The sequence below is a fragment of the Aphis gossypii genome, chromosome X (genome assembly GCF_020184175.1).
Source record: "Aphis gossypii isolate Hap1 chromosome X, ASM2018417v2, whole genome shotgun sequence".
Lineage (NCBI taxonomy): Eukaryota > Metazoa > Arthropoda > Insecta > Hemiptera > Aphididae > Aphis > Aphis gossypii.
In genome coordinates this window covers 19,746,574-19,769,269 of record NC_065533.1, presented here as the reverse complement: position 1 = coordinate 19,769,269, position 22,696 = coordinate 19,746,574, and the positions used below count along the sequence as shown (strand labels likewise).

Below are 22,696 nucleotides of genomic sequence, written 5' to 3'. Positions count from 1 at the left end.
AAATAGTTAGGTTTATAAAAACACATGCCCAAGATGGGTATTTTTAATAAAATATCCACTTAATAAAGTTGAAAATTAATATATTTTATTAAATAATTGTTCTGGTTCCTTGTTGAAAATAATGTCCATACCTAAGTAGGTAATTAATATATTATATAAGAAAATAACTATCGTTTATTCGTACCTATTTATTCAAACTTTACATTTTAATCAACCAATCATACAAATATTCTAATGACAAGTGCTAATTTTAAAAATGCACAAGATTTCTTTGTCGACTGATTAATATTTAGTAAATTAAAAAGAACACATTAATTGTGTGCTAGTTCGCGCAAGTTGTTACTCCAATTCGTATACAATAATAGAATTACAGACGACAAATTATATGATCGATATCGATTTGTATTCATTGCATAATTCTAGCAATCGTGATGCGCTATTAAAGTGTACTACTTTTCAATACACCTATCATATTAATATATTAGACTATAAAATGTTAAAGGCTGCCGGTGCCGGTTACTTATTAAGGAGCAAATCATTGGCAACCTAATTCACATATCGTTTCGACGCCTCAACGATCTCGTGTGTGTAGTAGTGTAAACGATTATTAATGTGAGTGTTAGCTCCTCTACGGCTCTACCCAAACGTGTTAATTACAATCACGACGTGATACGCCGGTAGTTTTATTTATGAACATCACCACAAGTGTATTCACTATTCAAGAAATCGCAAAATTATAAATTTTATATTGATAATATTATAACAATATTATGACGATGAATGGCTGTTGGCCTACTAAATATACAACATATTATTATTTGTCATTGAGGGTACCCGGTACGCGTTTGTTGGCCTACGAGTTGTTAAATAATATGTTGTTATTTACTCCGTTACTACCCTCCGTTAACTGTGAGTATAGTGTTATACTGTTATAGTTTTATAAGTTTAACAGTAATAGTAACATATAATTATGAGTTTTAGGAGAATATATTCTTACATCACATCAATATACTTACCTTGCAACTCAGAGTTCTCACGGCGAAGGATCTCACTGTATGTATTTTTTAGTTTTAACTATTGTTCACTAGGCAGTATCAACAAAATCCTTAAAGCAGTTAAAAGAGTATTATATTAAATTATTAATCGGTATTATGCGTAGATCTAGAGGTAATGTAAAATGATTTGAAAAATTATCTGGGACAAATGCAAACAAATATTTTACAGTGATTTAAAGTATTTGGTAAAAGTCTATTTTAGCCGTAAAAAACATATATATCTATATAAATATATATAATAATATATAATATCAACTTATAGATAATAATATATTATAAAATACGTGTTCGCCGTGTACTCGTTTTCAGAAATTCGTAAACATTAAATATTTAAATACGTCCGACGTGCCGCGTCTGCGATAAGAACCGATAAAAAATAATATTACGACAAGTGTCGTTTGATTGTGGGCAACGTACAGTTTTCGAGCGCCCCACTTGGTACCCAGACGACACATGGACCTAACCTCAAAATTTTGCCGTGTTCGTATTTACTGTTTGGCAACGACATTTTTTGGACGTACTTACTTGCGGTCGCGGGCTGCGGCATAATAAATTGTTATTCGTTGTACATGTGCGTCCCGGTGTTCCAGGCCGAGCGTAGAACTGCTAACAGAGTACTCCTAGTGCTGAATTTTACCTGTGGATGATCGCATACATATATTAGCTTACCAATATGGATCAAGACGATGTAAGTAAAATACAATGTAATTATTTAATAACACGAGTTCAATCAGCTAGTACTGTAGAGCTCAGATAATATGTCATCTTCCGGCAAAAATGTACCGATTTATATTCAATTCTGAGTATGCTACCTATCGTCCTGCCGCGGCTTTAGCGCTACGTAGAGGAGTACTTTTTTTTCTATGTTGTCAAAATTTGTTATCGATATGTTCAGATATATTAGTTCACTCCGTTAAAAAGGACTCCTAACCGTTAATGATCGATTGTTTCTTGTCTTCTGTGAATTTCTACTAGATTTATTTGAGTTGATTAGCAGATGTTTGAAAGACAAGTACTCTCATTGTAGTCACGAAATAGTATTATTATTTATAAGTATCAAATTATTGTCTGCCGTTTCAGTCCATATCCAAATGTATACAATTTTGTTTGAATAGTATTTTGTGCCTACATTTGTAATCAATTCCCAAGAATTGTGTTTCAATAGGTCATATTTTGTCATAGCTTATATTAAATTGGGAATTTATATTCTATATCATTTTCATTATAAAAATATATATATATTTTTGGCTATCATTAATATTATATAAAGTTGATTTAAAAAGATGCTAATAAGTAATGGGTAATTAGGACCTAGATTTTATGCAAACAATATTGTAAAATGTACACAATAATGCTTTCAAAAATGTTTTATATGTATACGTTTGTGCATATAAAAGTAACTTAGATAAAGTTACAGCATTTTTAAAGGTGTATAAATATGAAAGATTTTTAAAGCAATTGAAATTACAATAATAGTAAATTAAAAATTAAGCAGGTACCTATAGGTACTATAAAATATTTAAAATATTATAAATTTATCTTACTGATCAATTAATTATTTTGGATAATCATACTCATAAACTATTATCTATTATACTTTTACCTTAATAATCTTACAATTTTATAATAGCATTGCAATCAGACTTTAGCAAAATTTAAATTACCTACTTAATTTAATATTTTTAATAATATATTCAATTTTTATAACATTATCTAAAAATTTGTAACTTATTCAATTTTTACTTGAATACACAAAAAAAAAAAAATTAATTAGGTATGTAAGTACTGGTTATAGAATAAACAATAATTATGGGTTATCGCGACTACCTTAGTGTCGAATGTACATTGCAATGCCCGTCTTTATAATATGTACAATTTATAAAATAGGTAACTATATTATTAGTTGTCATTTCAATTTAATCAGTCTTAACAGTTTAATAATCAATTTGTGGTGGCCAAATTACAATGAAGTAACATGTCGAATTTGTATTAATTATAAGTATTCTCCTCATAAATTCTGCCAAATAAAATATCTTTCTGTACCTCTATGACATTTGTTTCTCCATTTCACTGATCTCCAAAGTCTTTCTATATTTTGTGTGTGAGCATGTGTACTTGAATCCACAAAATTATAAGAAAGATTCACTATTGTGTTATATGTCCGTTAGCAATCAGAGATATTGTTGTTTCTTTCTCTGTATTTTGATGCATTTCAGACATCACATCAAAGTAGCAAAAGACTGATCAGAAACTTCTATTAAAATGTCTCCTTTGTTTCATGATGTATTCCACTGAAAAAGTGCGGTCGATGTATACATAATAATCCAGGTGTAGCGTGCGGTAATCGCTATAACCCATAATTACCGAATAAGTACATTACAAAACATTGACAGATTTAATGAAAATTATTTCTAGTTAAGATTATAAGAGTTAATAAGATCCTACAATACTTTTACATAAAAATTCAAACCTTACAGTAGGTTATCTAAAAGGTAAAACAATTTTAGTGTTTGTAACATTTTATAATACTGATATTGTTTTCATTTTCCAATTACATTTTGAATATTACAATTGATAATATTAAAAAATTATTTATATTAATTCTAATGATTGGTGTTGAGTATTGATTTATTACCATGGAATTTTTTTAATCAAAAATTTTATCAAAATATTTATTTTTGTGTGCAGATAGTAGGTCTAAATATCATAAATATTTTTTGACTATGCATTTAAAGTATTTGAAAATTTTACTAATTTATTTTCTATACCTAGAAAATGTATAAAACTTTGAATATTGTTAATTAATAAACTGTTTTAACCTTTAAGTTTTATATTATTGAACATTTATAAAAAATTATCTAACATTAATATTTTTTTTTCAGATTGTTTGGTCTATTATAAAAGATACATTTTGTTCTTTCAAAATCAAGTAAATTATTTATTATAATTATACATTAATTGAGTTAATTGATTTTAATTATAATGTTTTTAATAAATTTTTAGGACGGACACATCAAATTTTTGCCGTAATGAATATAATTTATCAGGTTTGTGCAATCGCACTCACTGTCCATTGGCTAATAGCAGATATGCTACTGTTAGAGAAGAGAAGGGTATTATATATCTCTTCTTAAAAACTGCTGAAAGGTGTGAATTTAATATTAGTAGTGTATTAGTTGATTTTTAATGATTAATTTAAAATTATAAAATTTATTGCATTTAATGCATTTTTTATAGGTCTGTATATCCAAAAAGACAGTGGGAAAAGATAAAATTATCAAGAAATTTTCAAAAAGCTATACAACAAATGAATGAACACATGTTGTATTGGCCAGGTCCATTAAAGTCTATGTGTAAACAGCGTTTTGTTCGAATAACTCAATATCTAATTCGAATGAGAAAACTCAAACTTAAAACTCAGTAAGATATAGTACTTTTCTATCATTAAACATTATATAATTTGTGTTAAAACTATTTATATTTTAGGAAAGAATTAGTTTCAATGCCAAGAAAAGTTGAAAAACGAGTCAAAAGAAGAGAATATAAAGCTGAAATCGCTGCTCGTCTTGATAATGTTATTGAAAAAGAATTGGTTGAAAGACTCAAAAAAGGAACAGTATGTGCTCAGCATTATGAATTTATTTTTATATCATTTTTAATCACCTGTATTACGTATTTAACATTCATTTGTTATAATTTTTAATATTTTCCATTTGACAATTCCTTTGGATGTTTTTTATAAAATTATTTTATATATAAATACATCTAAGTAGAGATAAGATGTTGATGACCCCAAAAATATCCTAAAAACTAGAAAATAAATACTTTAAAATAATTTTACATGAATATAAATAAAATTTTGTTTTAAGAGGATGAAATGGAACTAAAATTTGATTAGCCACTAAACTTGATTTAATCAATAGTTTTATTGTTACTTTATTATTATTTTTTTATAGTAACCAAATATTATTTCAAGTGGAACTTTTTTTTATGTTAGAAAAATGTTTCCAGTTATGATTTATTAGTTTAAACCTTGTTCTCTATCATAACTATTAACTAGTTAAGGTGAATACCTTACCATGTTCAAGGCATCCTAAGATAAAATATTAAGGATATTATCATGATTTATTCTTTATGAATATAATTTAATTGTGGCTTCATAGAACATTTAATTATTTAATTTTTCTAAAAAAATTAAAGTACATTTAAAATATTTTCTTCTGAGAATTTTTAATACTTGACATACTCATAACTTACTTGAAAATCAAAATATTATTAGAAGACATATTAAATATTATAATGTTAAAAATTTTTGAATTTTAAATGTTACTTCACATAATTTGAACTGCTAAACAAAAATATGTCATGTTTTTAATTTGTGAGGCATGCGATAATATTGTTTAAATATTAATTTTCAGTAGAAATTTAACAGTTGTATTTTCATGCTAGTATCATATTTATCTTTATACTTCAAGACACAAAATCTAACTAATGATCAATGAAAATAGTGGTCATTTCCTAATTGTACCACGTCGCTTAATAGTTAAAATTTCTTCTACCTGCATCCATTGTTTAAATGCTGCAGAAAAGTTAAAAAGCAAGACCCTAAACACTAGTTGACATATGGGTAGAAAAAAGCACAAGTCAGATTTTGTGTTCTCAATTATAAAATTACTATTGTTCTCCTTACTCTTAGAAAATTTGTTATTTCTTATTTTATCATTAAAATCTAGCAATATATTTTAACACTTTTCTCAATATTAATAATCTAAAGTAGTAGGCAATTGAGTTATACAGATAACTCAACTTGTATAAAAAACTATTTTCCTTTGAAATCTAAAATTTTACCAACTATGAGATAAAAATTAATTTAAATGTTTTAAATATGTATTGTACTTTAAAAATTATATAATATAACAAATTTGCTTATTTTTTGCATTGTATGATCTTAATCAAAAAAATTTTTTAATTTTTTAGTATGGTGATATGTACAATATTAATCAACAAGCATTTGAAAAAGCACTTGAAAAAGAAGGAGAAGAAGATGAAGATGAAGATGTACGTATATAATAATTAATTTAGTGTCATTTTCTTACCATAAATTTAATAGTAGTTGTCAAGTAGAATAAGGCAGCTGTATTATAATTATACTGTTATCAACCAATAGATACCAATCTATTCCGCCTTAATTTTGTAATAGTTAATTTAGTAGACAATCAAACAGATCTATTAGTTAAATACTTGAAGAATAACAACAAAATATGCCCATTTTATGTATTATAATATTAATTTTAAATGTTATATATTTAGAATGCTGATGCTGATGAATATACTGCAGCAGAAGATGAGTCTGACTTTGGAGAAGATAATGATGAAATGTTTGATAGTGATATAGAAGATGGTGATAATGTCTCTGATTATGTTTGTTCTGACGGTGAAGAAGAAGAAATGGAAGATATTGAGGTATTTAAAAAAATATTTATACTTTATGATCTGATTATCTGATACAAATATTCTGTTCATAGGATATTGCCGCTAAGAAAGCCAAAAAAGTTGTTAAACCCAAAGGCAGACCTCATGTTGAAATTGAATACGAAAATGAATCAAATAAAACAAATTGAGTTTTAATTGTTATTTTAACTACATGTCATTTGAACTTACAAATATAGTTCTTAATTTTATTATTAAAAATTGTGTTTTACTTAACTTTTTTAACTAATTAATTAAGTAAAAAAATAATCAATGAAATATTTTTTTATAATCCTATTATTGGTAATTAATTTTGACTTTAAAGTATGTTAATATTATTTCATGTGCTCCAAATTTTTTTATGAAATATTAACATTTTACTTTACTTAGCCAAACTACTAAGACTACTTTTAAACATGTTGGCGCTAGTGCTGAATTATCATGCAGATTTAAGTATCTATATTTTAAACTGTATAAGGAAGCCCATAAATTTCTCTTATGGTGTTGAAAATGATAAAGTATTAAATAATGAGTGTAACCTTCTTATAATTTTATATTATGAACTGAATATATCTACTTATAATTTATTCGCTGAATAAATGTGGTTAATTCTTACAACTGGAGCTAAATAGTAGAGATTTGGATGGTTGTAGCGGGATACAATGTGTTTTTGGTTTAAACAAACCCACATTATATCGGTTAATGGAAAATATAATATACTTTGGTTTTTCATGTTATATTATCTTTTAAATCAAACAAAATATTACAATAGTATTGTTCCTAATCTAACTATGATTTTCAGAATAAACTCTTCTAATGCACACATAAATTGTTCTGGATAGTGTTCATCTTCGACTCAAAAGCACATTAAAAGTTATTTGAGGTCTGTAACTTCATTTACTTGATGACCAATTGATTTGTATTATATCTTTAAAATGGAAAATTAAATCTTCAAATTTTGAACAAAATAAATTTTCATTTTTGCAATTTTTTTGTGTTTTTAAGGCATTTTATAGCACTTATTTTAAGATTTTAAAGGACATATTATTACAGCGAATATTTAAGTAATTTTTAATCCTATAAAATCCAAGCCCTGTATATAATACCTACATTTGTCATAGTAGAAAATAAATATTTATTAAATTCTTGGATGAATTAATATATTCAGATTTAATAAAGTCCTCCAATTTTATGAATTTATTAACAAATACTAAAAATATTTTTTATTTTATTAAAACTAAAGCTTAATAGTAAGTATCATATAATTTTTTCTTTAATCTAAGCACTTAAAAATTACACTTCAATTATAAATTTAATGAAAAAACTATCTTTTTTTATGGATTTCCATTCATCTGTATCAAGATTCGTTTATATAGTGATGTAACATGAATTATTGGTGATTTGTCCAACACATTTTTTTTAAAGTTGAAACACTAAATAGTATTAGTATTTTTTACTACTAAATACTAGTGTTTATAATCAATGATAGCATGTATAATGTATTTACATGAATAGTTGTGTATTATATTAAAAAAATAATGGTGAACGTGGACTACCTATCGCTATGCTAGGAATCTACTAAATGACCATTATCCCATACAATAAATGTAAGATTTATCCGTGATCTAGATTCTTGACCAGAACATATGGTGATCCGATCTACAATTTACATATCTATTTAACCGTGGACTCGACTATTGAACTATGAGTTAAATGGGTGTTTTACAGTGCAAATACCTATTGAATTTCAATTGAAAATTTTAAATTTTAAACGTTTAATAGAATTTGTTTTACGTTATCTAGTCACGACAAAAATAAATATAATAACATAGTATAACGTTCTTAACTTTTTAAGTGTTGTTAAAAACTACAATATTTGAAACACGATTTAAAGTTGTCTTTATTACTCTTTATTGTTTTCATTATCATAATTTTACTGTTTATTCCATGATTAAGATAAAAAATCTTTATTTATTATTCCGAATTAAGATACTGTACCTTAGCATAGATTAAACATGCGTATGTTTAATTTGTGTGTAAACTCTATAAAGTATAAACATTTATTCACTCCGAATTAAAAAAAAAAGCCACTCTTTAGTCTTTATTTTCAAAAAGTCTACTCTAAACTCTTCGATCTACTGAATACACTAAAAACTCTTCCATTATGAGTAAAGCACATCCTCCAGAGTTAAAAAGGTAAATCGCTTAAGTCATCGACTTATTTAAATATTGTTTATGGCATGTAAATGTTGTTCAATTTACTTTTTATTCATTACTTATAACTTATTATTATTTATGTTAAATGTATTTTTAAATCATAAATTGATTCGCGTTCTACTTATTTACGAAAACATTTAAATACTTATAAAAACATTTAAAAACGGTACTACTAAATGTTTAACATGTTATTATTTTTTTTTCAGATACCTGGATAAGAAATTACAACGTATGAACTTTTATATAATTTATAACTAATAATTATATTGGTATCGAATATTTTTTAATAATATAATTGATTTTCATTACAGTGAAATTAAATGCCAATAGACAGGTAGCTGGTGTGCTTCGTGGTTTTGATCCATTTATGAATCTTGTATTAGATGAAACTGTAGAAAAACTCAAGGATGGTGTTGTGAAAAGTATTGGAATGGTGGTTTGTTTCTTTTCTTATAACACAAATTATATAAATATATCTATGACATATATTAAAATAAACTAATCATTTACAGGTTATTAGAGGAGATAGCGTTTTAACTATAGAAGTATTGGATCGAATTGATTAACATTAAACATATGTATTCTGTTAATAAACAAGAAATATGTTTATATAATTAATCTTATATAATAAATTGAATTAGGTATAAGAGTTCATTAGCTTGTATATATTAATTATGTATAAAAACCATTTTTTCTTATACATTTATTACATTTAAGTGACATTAATATGGGTTTACATATTCTGATTTTACAAAATGTTAAACGATACCAAATTAACTGTATTTACAAAATAAAAAAAAAAAAATCTTATCAATGCAATAATTATTTATAAACAAATTCAGTACAGATCAAAACAATAAACTTCAATATTTTTTTCTGGTAACATTGTTTGTATTTCATTTCTTTTCTTAACAGTATTTTCTAAGCCTAAACTTTGTGTTGTATTAGTAATTTGTTTCTCCAAAGTTTCTAACAAATCAATATTAGTACACTCATTAATCTTTACTATTGTATCCATCATTAATTTTTCCAATCTTACTTTAATATTTTTAAGTTTTTCTGATTGATTGTTTAATCGAACATTATTAATAGGTTGTGAATTTTTAATAGGTTCTATGCAATTTTGATTGTTATGTGTATCTTGTGTATCTGTATGATCTTGGATCCCATGGAAAGATCTTTCTATATGATTTTCGTACTGACAATTTTGTGAATTTGCTTGAAAAAGTATAGCTAAATGAATGTGTTTGCAAATAATTTTTTTCAATTTATAATCTGGGCAGTTACAATAGTAGGCGTGATAACAAATATCACAATAGTTGCAATAAGATGTACAATTTTCACTAGAGCATGATAATACATTATTTTTAGTAACATAAGCATTTTTAATTGAAGGATGTGTAGGAACTAAACTATTTTCCACGGAAATTCTCCAAATACTTTCATCAATTGGGTTTACAAGAGATAATGAAAGTTGTGAAGCAATAAGATGCCTTTTGTTAGCCTCAACTGTACTTGGTAAATTATCTATAATGATAGGTTTAATTGTTTCTTGATCAAATTCATAATTAATTTTCTTTTTTGATGATTGCACTTCTGAGTACATATTTTTAACTTTAACATTATATTTTTCAGAAACGTTTAAAATATTTCTTCGTCTTATTAAATGGTTTTGTTCAGTTATAGATGATCCATCTATATTATATAATAATAATATATCTTCGATTCTAACACCTTGTGATAATTTGAAAGCTACTTCTTGTTTATCACTTTTAAGAATTCGTAAATGTACGAGATCACATTTATGTCCATAATGTGTGTGGTAAACAACAGCTTGAACAGTGTCATCAGTATTTACAGTTACTGTTATTGAAGACGTACAATTATTATTTATTTTAAGAATTCCTTGAGATTTTAACTTTCGCTTACTACTTTGTAATGAACTCTGATAACTACCTGAGCGGTTACAATACCAATATTCTACTCTACGTCCGCTACAAGTTAAATTTTTACGGTGATAAAAATAACTGTGAGTTTCTGATTCATACTTTACTTTCCAATTCAAAAAATCTGAAAATATCATAATATTAAATTAATAATAATTGCAACTTAATATTAAAAAGTAACTTAATTCATAACTAAATATTATTTTTCAAGCAAATAAGTAGGTATTATAGATAAATGGGAAAGAATAGTAATTTATAAATACAATTACATATAGTAAATATTGATTATAAATTATCAATGAATTTCAAGTATTTTTGCTGTGATCAAATTTTTGTTGTATACAAATACAATTAGAACAAGCATTCACTGTTACTGGTTAGAAGCAAGAGATACAAGAATAAAGAAGACAATTTTATTTAACTTAAAATTGAGATTAATACTGTATAATATATCACTTATTATTATTATTAAGATATATTATACAATTTATACATATACATTCATACTTATTTAATATTAAACATAATTCAACATTTTCCTACAGTTGAATTAATTAATTTAAATAATATTAAATCAAATTTTGCTTTGTGGAGTATTTAGTGTAAATCGAATATTTTAATAAAAACAACATTATTCTTTCATCGTTTTTTCTTTTATATTTTGTACTATAACATTTTTCAAGTAGTCAATGGAGCATAATCTTTGGATATTAATGGTACAATTCAATAATGAATAATGACCAAAAGACAACAAACTACTAGTAATAACCAAAATCTCTTTTTAACTAAACTCTTAAGTCTATATTTTAATGCATTATTATATAGGTTCGTGGCGAGACCTATACATAATTTTGCGTATTGTAAACTGTATTTCATTCTAATTTAAGCTTATTATAATGATTCTTACTATATTATAATATAATAAAATAGAATTCAGTGTTAGAACAGCATTTCCCAAACTGTGGTCAGCAACCATAAATTGAAAATACTATATACAATAAAGTTTATATAAAATAGAAAATTTTATTTTTATTAAGGGAGTCTGCAATCATTTTTACTATCTCTAAGGGATCCGGCAGAGAAAAAGTTTAGGAAACACTGTGCTAATATAAAAACGTAAAACGTAAGATTTAAATTTTTAAATGTACTGTCAAGTAAATTTGGAATCATAGATAGTTCAAACATCTATAATTTAGGTATATTATGTTGTATTATAAGATTCATCAACTATTAATGTATTTTGCTAGTAGTATATTAATGATTTGTAATAAAAAAATATTAAATATTTTAATTATTAAACCCTAATAAGTAAATATAGTAATAAACAAGTTTTCAAGAAAAAAATATAACTGAAATATTCCTTATAATTTACCAGTATATTTATCAAATGTTCTGTGTTCAACTTCAAATTGTAATTGGTGCTTCTCATTTAAATGCTTTCGAAAGTCTCTTATGTACTTAAACGTCATTGAGCATCCAGGTTCGTTACATTTAGAATTGCCAGTTACAACCTGTTGTTCGGGACATAGTTTACACTGTTTTATATGTTTGTAATAACCACCTTTAGATTTAAAACGTTTTTCACATCCACATTTGAATCGTTTTGCTGACTGAACCTTATTAGCGCTTAGTTCATCATTTATAGAATATATTTTCCATTTTGAAGTTGCCAATTGTAACATATCTTTTTCAGTAGGGTTTTGGGCATATTTGCAAAGGCTAACGTGTTGGCGTATTTGACGTTTTTGGCTGTAAGATTTATTACAAACACAAGAATAATGTGTAGAAAATTTTGTTTTTAGACATTTTAAACGTAAATATTATGTATTATATTTTATCACTCATGTTAATTATAAAAAAGAATCAACTAATGACTATTGACTAATGCATTTTGCTCAAATGATTATTAATTTTTACTTCAGAATTTAAATATTGAATAGGTTTACTGGTTTGCATACCTACATTTAACACTATGGTCTATGACTTTATTATTATCAATATCGATACATCCAATTACAAAAGATAAAATAAAAACGTTAACTACTCTTATCTATTCTAGGCTTTTATTATCAAGAACGGGACAAGTTCTTATTTTTATTTATTCCCATACATATTTCAATATTTGTACTATTTGTAGGCGCGCTCTAGTAATATAGGTTCCTAATTCAATTGTAACACGTACGGTACTCATACCTATTCATTTAGGTGATACTCAAATGATTTACAATACATTTTATTGCATTTTTAATCTGTCTTTAATGATTTGCTTTATATATATAAAAAATATATATATATATTAAAAATTAAAATAGAGAAAGGCTACACTGCAGTAAAATAATTTAACTGTAATATAAGAGATAAACGACAACTTTTTAGTAAATTGCATGATTACAGGTCGTACCTCGTGCTCACGACTATTTACTTGATAGTTATTACTTATTACTTACATACTTACATACGATACCACAGATTTCTGTGACGATACTACGTAGTAATAACATGACAAAATAGATATTTTGTCATGGTATATAGTACATACGAAATTGATATAATAGAGCATGATCGTTAAAGAAGATTTCAAGACTATAACGAAACATAAAAAAGTAAATTATAATTCAAATTAATGTCTACCTTATACAATTAAATATAATAAATAAATAATTTAACAAGGTTTAGGAATTAATATTACTTACGAATGTGTTCATTCCTAGTCGAAATATATTTTATTATATCCTTTTATATTTTTATATCTGCTCTAAAAAGTATTGTAGATAACCATCCCTTTTTCTTGAGAATCATTGATGTACATGAATGCTATTTTATATACTTTTTATTTTCAAATGATTTTACACTAAATTTGAGTGTTAGTTTAGTGTGTCCAGCACTATTTTTTATTTTCATTTAGTCTGTAATTTAATTTTTATTTCTTTTCCCCCTATTACATCTGCCTTAATTAATTGTTTATAGTATTTTTGAAACTAAATCACAATCTTTTGGTCTACTAAAATACATTCCTAAGACTTCAACTTTTACTCTTTCTCAATTTTTTAATTAGGTTATAAGTAAACCTTTGCATAAAAACTAGGTATTTACTATAATGAATGTTTCAAACCTATAATTCTAATGGCTTTTGGTCTGTACCATATGTATGTTAGGTACCTACTAATTGATAATCAAAAACACTTATTTCAATTTGATTTATGAATTCTATTATTCTGTTGTCTTAGGTTTTTTTTTATTTTTTTTATTTATTTTAGTTTAAAATGGCTAAAACAATCTCTGCTTCTAAGGCACCTAGAACTCAAGGGTTCAATAGGTCAGTCCATTGTATGAATCCTAAACGTAAAACAGAAAATCTTAAAGGTGTGGCAAAGGTAAAAACAAAAGCTACAATATGAAGATTGCAAGTGTATAGAAACTTCAAAGCCAAACATGATAGAATAGGTAAACTCATTCATGCAGCACCATTTCAAGGTTGGTTACCATTTGGTGCTCATGCTCGTGTAGAACCTATAAATGGTTGTAAATGGTTTGATAATACTAGAGTTATTGGGCAAAATGCTTTACAACAACTTCAAGTATAATTAGGTAAAGCAGTTAAAAACCCATATGGTATAATTATGAAACCTACAGGATTGCCAATTACTCTTTTAAATGAAAAAAAAAATCATGAACGTGTACATATTCTTGAAACTGAAAGTTTTGAAAGTGTCTTTGGTTCCAAAAAAATTCGTAAACGTCCTAATCTAAATTTTTGAGATGAACAACAATTATCAGAAACTGTAAACTCTATCAATGAATCATATTCAGATGATAAAGATTTGGACCTAGAAAGAGAGGATACAGGTGAAAGAACTACTCCTCGAGATTGGAATTATCCATTAAGCTATTAGGCTGCTGGTCAAAGTAGACGAATTTGGAATGAACCTGTATAAAGAAATTGACTCGTCAGATGTTGTTATAATGGTTTTGGTTTAAGGGATCCTACTAGAACACGTTGTCCTCTATTGAACATTTAAAAGAAAAACCTCAAAACCTCATAAGCATTAAATATTTGTATTAAACAAAGTTGATCTTGTACCTGTTTGAGTTACTCAAAGATGGGTTACTATTCTTAGTTCTGAATATCCAACTTTAACATTTCATGCTTTATTAACTCATCCTTTTGGAAAAGGTGCTGTGATTAATTTAATGTGACAGCTCACCAAATTACATTCTGAATGCAAACAAATTAGTGTTGGTTTCATTGTTTATCCTAATGTTGGTAAGAAATCAGTTATCAATGTCTTACGGTCTAAAAAGTTTGTGAAGTAGCTCCTATTGCTGGTGAAACTAAAGTATGGCAATATTTAATATTAATGAAAAGGATTTTTCTCATTTATTGTCTAGGAGTAGTATACGATGCCGCTAATACAGGAACAGATACGGAAAAAGTATTAAAGGGTGTTGTTAGAGTTGAGCTTGTGCCAGATCCTGAACAATATATACAATCTTTGATGGAATGAGTCAAAACTGAGCATTTGTCTAAAACTGATGGAATAGAAAGTTGAGAAAATAGAGAAGATTTCTTATCACAGTTAGGTATAAAAACTGGTAAATTGTTAAAAGGTGGTGATGCAGATCTAACGTTAGGTGCTAGAATGGTGTTAAATGATTGGTATAGAGCAGTGGTTCTTAACTACTCAACTAATATATTAAACAATTAAAAAATTAATATAATTACTGTTTTATTTTATGGCTGTGTTCTGCAAAAACCTCATAAAGTGTTAAGTGTTCCATCATTTGAAAAAGGTTAAGAGCCACTGGTATAGAAAAAAAATTCCTTATAATAAACCACCTCCTTATTTCAAAGAACTTTTATCAGCTAATGATCAAGAACCAATAACTAAGAGAGCTGACTTGGATGTTGCTGTAGAAAATGATTTTGGTATAGTGTTTGTATTTTCTACGTCATGGATTTGATTGTATAAACATTTTAGATTTGGAGCAATTTTATACCCTAGAAGAATTTCATATAAATTAAAAATAAATAGAAATAATTCAAAACCAAACAATTATTTACTAGGTATGCTTAGATTAAAAATTAAATAAATCTTTGTTGTAATCATAAAATAATATTTTATTTGCATAATAAAGTCAACATAAAAATGTAATAATACAAGTTAATTAGTTTTACTATAAGAAGTATAAGTACAAAAAAATTATCCAATCAGTAGCAGGAGCGTGAGGATGTCATATCACGACCATGAACTTTTTTTCTTATGCATTTAAATATTTTGTGTCTATGACAATCAACAAAAACAATTTACAGTTCATCACCTCATCCCCCCTATTGGAAAAAGCTGAGCATGCCCTTGATGAATATGTTCTGCCTTCAACATTGCTCAAGTGATTGACAGTATCGTAGTTATACCTATCCATCCAAATTTATTTAATTTTTTGTGAACTACCGTGTATCATATATGCATATTAAATATTAATTAACAGGCGATTCGTGTACATTACATACTAAGCCAGCTTGTAAAATAACACAATGTACGGTATTAGACAATTGAACGTTATTACAAATGAATACTTTAAAATTAAATCTTTATAAATAATAATTCAATTTTTTTTTTTATCTTAATCAATTAAATTAATCGATGAGGTACTTTCAAATGTCAAATTTTCCGCACCATTCAATGAATGCTGAACACTAATTTTAAGGGGACTGATCTTTGACACTAGTTAATTATAACAAGTCTTCCGGTACCTACCTATAATATTGTTTTAAAGTATTTTATTATTATTCGATGTGTGTAAATATATTATTAAACTATCATTGAGTACTTACCAAAATATTTAATTTTGTTAGTATGTTCTCAGTTCTGTAATTCTGTTCTAATTATCTATTATATATTCTAAGATCAGTATTCAGTAGTTATTGGGATGAATATTAATCTGTAGTAGTGACTATAATATAATTCGCAATATAGTTATAGTGAGAAAGTCGAAAGTTCTAATAATTAGTACTTAGTAATTATTTAAGTACACGTAAAGTCATACGTGGTATTGTGGTAAGTACCTACTTAGGTACTTAAACAATTATTCATTTATTTCGGTTTTGTAGGTACCTACTATTTTATGTTATCTGTGGCACTATCTTAAAAAATGTTTATTGATAACATAGTTCTTATCTCATTACTATCAATTAAACGTATTCGCTGTAGTTACGTTTATTATTTACATTAGTCGGCATGTTAGTCTCACGTTTCTTCAAATGTTAGGCGTTTAACTATTGACTAAAACGTTGACATCCGTTTCAAGTAATTTTATATGGTTTGATTTGATCTACTAGATTCAAAATGTTCACAGACAATGACGATGACGACGACGACGAATACATCATACACGGGAAGTTGTTGGATCCCATACACGAAGGTGAGTTACTGAGTTGTGTTACAATTCACAAATGAATTTAAGTAATCTTTTACTGGTCTAAACTAACATGATAGAATTATAGTGATTAGTATGTACTCAAATTATGCATTTTACCATATCAATAGACACAGCTTACTTATGTTTACTAATTGTTACTGTTTAACTAATTTAGTATTGAATCAACAAAAATCAATTCGAATATATTGAAATGATGAATATTTCTTGTAATATTTTACTAATGTTATATTATTGATTTTTTATTAACCCCGTCAATGTTACAATAAATAGTAATACTTGTAACACAGAATAAAAAATATGTCGTCATGTTTCAAATTTAAAAATAATATCATATTTTTATCACTCAAGTTTTAAACCCATAAAACTGTATAGATACTGCAACACATTTTTTTTGTAAATTTAACGAATTGGCCTTTAATATTCATTCCTAATCTTATTTATTTAATAATTAAGGAGTAGTTGGTTTGCTATTCTCAGTACACAAATCAGGTTATTGGACTGATATAAATATCATTTTTAAGTCATATTTTACTGGTCCTAGAAACAATATAAACTTATGAATTATGTTTATAAACTATCACAATCGAATGTGATCATAGCAATGTGTTCAAAGGTGTATTTAATGTTTGAAATATTAATAATATCACACAGTACACTATTATCTGAGTAACCTTGTTCTTGAGGATAAAAGATTTAAGATCATAGGAGTAGCAGAGTACAATTTGAACATATTACGATTTATCTATAGAGTAGATTATTATACCTAAAGTAAAACAATTAAAATACTATGTTAAGTATGAACTACTAGTCTCCACTTAGCGGTTTAAAGCTTCAAGCTTGACTAGCATCTATGCAAATAATGTATCTGCCTGTACTCAACACTCCTATTCTCTGTAAACCTCAATGCAGATTTACTTAGTGAAATATACACTACAAGTGAATATGTAAATTTTTACAGTACTTAATGCTAACTTTTTATATAATTATGAACTATAATATATTATATGTACTTACTACTTGTTTAATATGTGCTCTATATCAAAAACATCTATATGAAAATCAATTAAATTGATATCGAGACTTTTTGGAGTTTAATATAAGATTGCTTTAATATATTATTGTTTTTAAAACCATACATATATAAAAAGGATTAGAGTATTTTCAAATCTAAAACTTCTTCCATCTTGAAATTTTATAATAATGTATGAAGAACACTATGATGATGATAGTCTACAGAACCAAAGTAGTTAGATAATATATATATAATAAACAGACACAAATTTTTTTTTCTGTGTTCAAGCTTGTAAATTATATTATTTATTTATTTATTTCACTCTCGAGTACATCCTTTCAATAATTAAACAAATTTCAATTAGATATTTACTTATAAATACTAGACAAAAAAAATAATTGGTTTGATTATTTGATTTTCAATTTTTCTTTTTAGATGAAATTGTTAAAAGAAAAGATGCAGAACAACAATTTGTTAAAGATGAAAATGGAAGAAGAAGATTTCATGGAGCGTTTACGGGTGGTTTTTCTGCTGGTTTTTATAATACTGTTGGTTCGTTAGAAGGTTGGACACCAAGCACATTTAAATCATCAAGAGACTCAAAATCTACACTCAAGACACAAAATGCTTATGATTTTATGGATGAAGAAGTATATAAACTTATTATTGATTTAATTAAACCTTTATATATTTGTTTAACATTATTATTTATTATTAGGATAAAAAAGACTTAGGAATTGATGCATCAAGTTTAAAAATCAAAGCAGAGTATAGTGATCATTCTTCAAGAAAGCGTCAACTTCCTATAGTTAATACGGGCCCTATTCCTGGTAAACCTGTACTTGGTGAAATTCTAAAACCAATTCAGTAAGTATAATTTTTTTTTAATATTTATGTTTTATTAACAATATATAATATTAATTAATATTTATACTATATTATTAAAGAGGTACGTGGGGTGTTGAATTACTGAGAAGTATGGGTTGGAAACCTGGTCAAGGAGTTGGTCCTCAACTTACACAACGAGAAAAATTGCGTGCTAAAAAAGAATTGAAAAATGTCGGGATGAAATTTAGTGTTGATACTAAGTATGGTGATGATGATGATGATGAAGTGAATGAATTATTAAACAACATCAAAGTTTCACCTTTTGAATATGAATCTGTACCTATTAAACCAAAATTTGATACTTTTGGACTTGGTTATGAAGGTCTCAAGACAACCAATGTTTCTGTAAAATCTGAGAATAAATATAGTAAGCTTACTGTTGGAGGAAAATCTATTCATGGACAAGTAATTATTATTTCAATTTACCAATTTAATGTATTAAAGTTTCTTAATAAATATTTTGGAAATTCCCTTTTGATTATACTACAATTTACAAGTAGAACTTAATTATAAAAAAATTTTTTTCTATTTTATATAAAAAAATTTTTTAAAAAAATTGATACAAGTGATACAATAGTACACGTCTAGTATCTGATAATAGACAATTTTATTTATATTTGCTTAATATGATATAACATTTTTAATTATACCAGTTTAAAATTTTTTCATTTATACTTAGGCTTTTGGAGTTGGTGCTTATGAAGACGATGACGATGATATTTATGCCGCTGAAGATATGTCAAATTATGATTTTAGTTTGGAAGAAAAAAATCAAAAATCAAAAAATAAATTAAAGACTAATAACTTGAATCCCGAATGTATTGATGGGTTTGTTGAAGATGAAAGTAAACATGGCTTATTTGAAGACCTTCCACCACCTATACAAATCCCTCCTGGTAACTTTTTTTTATTATTTTATTAATTTTTATTAAATATTTTATTAGTTTTTGAATTTTTCAAAAATTTATCTACATTTATTTCGCAGAATGGAGTCCACGTGGAATGTTTGATCGAATAGTAGGACAATGTCCTCCTGATTTTTTTAGTCAACCTTCTACTAATATTTCTTATACTAATGTAAATACTAGACAACGAGAAGTGAAAAAACCTGAGCCACCCCCATCTGTTGAACAATTTATTAAAAAAGGTAATATAATAAATAATTTATTCTTGGATTTACATTAAATGAGTGATTTTTTATTTTTTAGAAGTGCCTTGTTTATTATCAGATATAATATCTGATCGATTTACTAGGGCTGAGTTACCTGATGATTCTACCAACGCTTTAATACCAGTTGTTCGTACTACTGATCCAACATTAGAAAGACTAAAAAACTATGCCAGCAAACAAATGTATGGTTTTTGGACTCGTAAAACTGAACCCTGGGCTCCTGATAAGTTACTTTGCAAAAGATTTAATATCCCTGTGCCTAAACAATCAATGTAATATTTATACATTGTGAAATTGAATCTATATTTTAATAAGAAAATGTGTATTTTAGGGTCAATTATACAGAAGATGGCAAGAAGCATGGAGAGTGCAGTCTCTTTAATTCTCTAGAATTTCCAACATCTGAATCTATGACAACTTATGAAAGCAAAACTCCGAATAGTTTACCATTGGTTATAAATAATGTGATTACAGCTGAGGATAAACCATTAAATTTAAAAGAAAATACAACAGTATGTTCAAGTTTTATTTTATCATATATTTTTAACAGCATATGTTTAGAATTTTACCTTTGTAAGGTCCCTAGCACTTTTTTTATTATTGTTCCATTCCAAAATAAAATACCTTGATCTTTAATAGATCTGAAGTATAATTTAATACTTATCAGAGATTATGAAAAGGTTAATTTTGTTAACAATAGTGTAGTTGAAGTATTGACAATTTAATAAATCACTTTTTTCAATAAAAATAATTTTAAATAAATTAACTTTGTTCATATTTGTATAATGGAACAACTTTATTGGTATACTGTTATATTCTGAAAATCTTCCAAGAAGAAGTTTCCTGTGTTTTACCTGTTACTACAATACCACTAAATGAATATCTCAATTTTTATTTTTATTTAAGAGGCCTAGCGCCAGATTTTCAAATTTTCCGTAATTCTATAAAATTTGAAAATTAAATTTTGAAATTTAGTTACCACCTTAATAACTTTTCCACTAATTTATTACCCGATACCTATTTAAGGGGGGGTTGATAGGGTGTATTATATCGAAAAAATGACTTCACGGGAATAATTCTCAGGCCTTGTAGAAGTGTTGGATTTTGGTAACTATAGTTTTATTTGAAAGAAGACTTCCTACAGGCCGCATTGAACTCTAATTTTTATTTTATTCAAAATAATTATAAAATATAATTTATATAAAATTGCTTAAAATTGTATTATGTTTGAAGATAGGTAAAGTTTGAGATTAAAATATTGAAAAATGGAGATTGATACGGCCTGTAAAATATTACCCTCTATTAGTTAAAAAAAAATTTATCAAATTTGGTTGCTTCTACAGAACAGGATCCCGTTAGGATTCCCGTAGAGCATATTTTTTGTGTGTAAAATCACATTGGCACCGGGCGCCTTAACATAATATTGATTAAAGAACTATTTATAAATATACTATACAAATTTAATTGTAGCTGATTTTTTTCTGATACTGAAGCCAATATAATTGTTTTTTATTATTATTACATTTTTTTCTGAAATGTGTTGTTTCAATATTTTTAAATTGTATGTATTAAAAATTTGTTTTTCAGGAAACAATTATTGATGATGAAGTAGCATGTCAAAAACCAAGTGTTGATTTTTTCAAAGATATATTTTTGGATGATAGTGATGATGAAACTTTAGTTGTTCAAAGTTCATTGAAAAGTGAAGAAGTATCTACCAATTCTAATGAAAAAGAATTACATTCAACCAACATCTCCATCAAAAAAGAAAATATAGTAGAATCTAGTGCCCAAAGTTCTACAACATTCAATCTTTTTCCTCCCAAAGGAATATTTGCCAATCTTGATTTTGATAATTTATTTGATACACCAAATAAAAATAATAAAAATGAAAATGAACACGGCAGTATAAATCAAACTAATAATACAAATAAATTATATGGTCCACTCTTGCCAGAACAATGTAACTTAAATTCCAGTTCAGTTAATATCAAGATTGAAAATTCATTTGCCGATGATGATTGGGTGGAAAAATCAGAATCACCCACCAATATTTCAAGTAATAAAAATAAACACAGTAAACATAAGAAGCACAAACATAAACATAAGTCAAAAAAGAAATCTCATAAACATAAATGATGATCCTATTTTTGATTTTAAATTTAAATGTTATAGTTACTGTGGACTGATTTTTTTTTTTTTATATAACAATTGTTCACTTATGTTATTACATTTTGTAACATATATTATTATTACACTACATTTTTATTCATTAGAATGAAATTTTAATTTTAACTGCTTATAGTTTTAATTGTCATATATTTGTATTAAATTATTCCATGAAAACTGTTAAGAATGTTGTATGAATATTGAATATTTTGTGGAATTGTTAAGTATACTAAATTTTGAATTCACTGTAGAGTATAAAATATTATAATTTTATTATAAAAGTTCATAAAAAAATAGAATATTATACATTTTTAATTATTAAATTACTATA

At 26.1% G+C, this 22,696-nt stretch overlaps 4 protein-coding genes and 1 pseudogene across 4 annotated transcripts; 4 read left to right on the top strand and 1 right to left on the bottom strand.

The window, feature by feature from the left end:
• The first annotated feature begins 1,536 nt into the window (after positions 1 to 1,536).
• Positions 1,537 to 6,746, top strand: LOC114130826 (protein MAK16 homolog). The gene is made up of 8 exons (XM_050205293.1): positions 1,537 to 1,743; positions 3,938 to 3,984; positions 4,059 to 4,202; positions 4,293 to 4,475; positions 4,542 to 4,671; positions 6,033 to 6,113; positions 6,366 to 6,518; positions 6,581 to 6,746. The coding sequence occupies exons 1-8, from the start codon at positions 1,729 to 1,731 to the stop codon at positions 6,674 to 6,676; spliced, it is 849 nt and encodes a 282-aa protein (XP_050061250.1). The 5' UTR covers positions 1,537 to 1,728; the 3' UTR covers positions 6,677 to 6,746.
• Positions 6,747 to 8,424: 1,678 nt separating this feature from the next.
• Positions 8,425 to 9,626, top strand: LOC126551563 (probable small nuclear ribonucleoprotein G). The gene is made up of 4 exons (XM_050205294.1): positions 8,425 to 8,720; positions 8,948 to 8,970; positions 9,053 to 9,177; positions 9,254 to 9,626. The coding sequence occupies exons 1-4, from the start codon at positions 8,689 to 8,691 to the stop codon at positions 9,305 to 9,307; spliced, it is 234 nt and encodes a 77-aa protein (XP_050061251.1). The 5' UTR covers positions 8,425 to 8,688; the 3' UTR covers positions 9,308 to 9,626.
• Positions 9,580 to 13,699, bottom strand: LOC114127575 (uncharacterized). The gene is made up of 3 exons (XM_027991855.2): positions 13,675 to 13,699; positions 12,060 to 12,503; positions 9,580 to 10,811 (listed from the first exon to the last, which is right to left on the bottom strand). Exons 1-3 carry the CDS (start codon positions 13,697 to 13,699, stop codon positions 9,580 to 9,582), a joined length of 1,701 nt encoding a protein of 566 aa, XP_027847656.2.
• On the top strand, positions 13,626 to 15,649 carry LOC114127576 (nucleolar GTP-binding protein 2-like; annotated as a pseudogene).
• Positions 15,650 to 16,896: 1,247 nt separating this feature from the next.
• LOC114127582 (uncharacterized) lies at positions 16,897 to 22,610 on the top strand. Its single transcript, XM_027991863.2, has 9 exons — positions 16,897 to 17,107; positions 18,573 to 18,787; positions 18,856 to 19,004; positions 19,085 to 19,430; positions 19,705 to 19,921; positions 20,011 to 20,172; positions 20,234 to 20,468; positions 20,528 to 20,708; positions 21,784 to 22,610. Exons 1-9 carry the CDS (start codon positions 17,032 to 17,034, stop codon positions 22,333 to 22,335), a joined length of 2,133 nt encoding a protein of 710 aa, XP_027847664.2. The 5' UTR covers positions 16,897 to 17,031; the 3' UTR covers positions 22,336 to 22,610.
• The last annotated feature ends 86 nt before the right edge of the window (positions 22,611 to 22,696 follow it).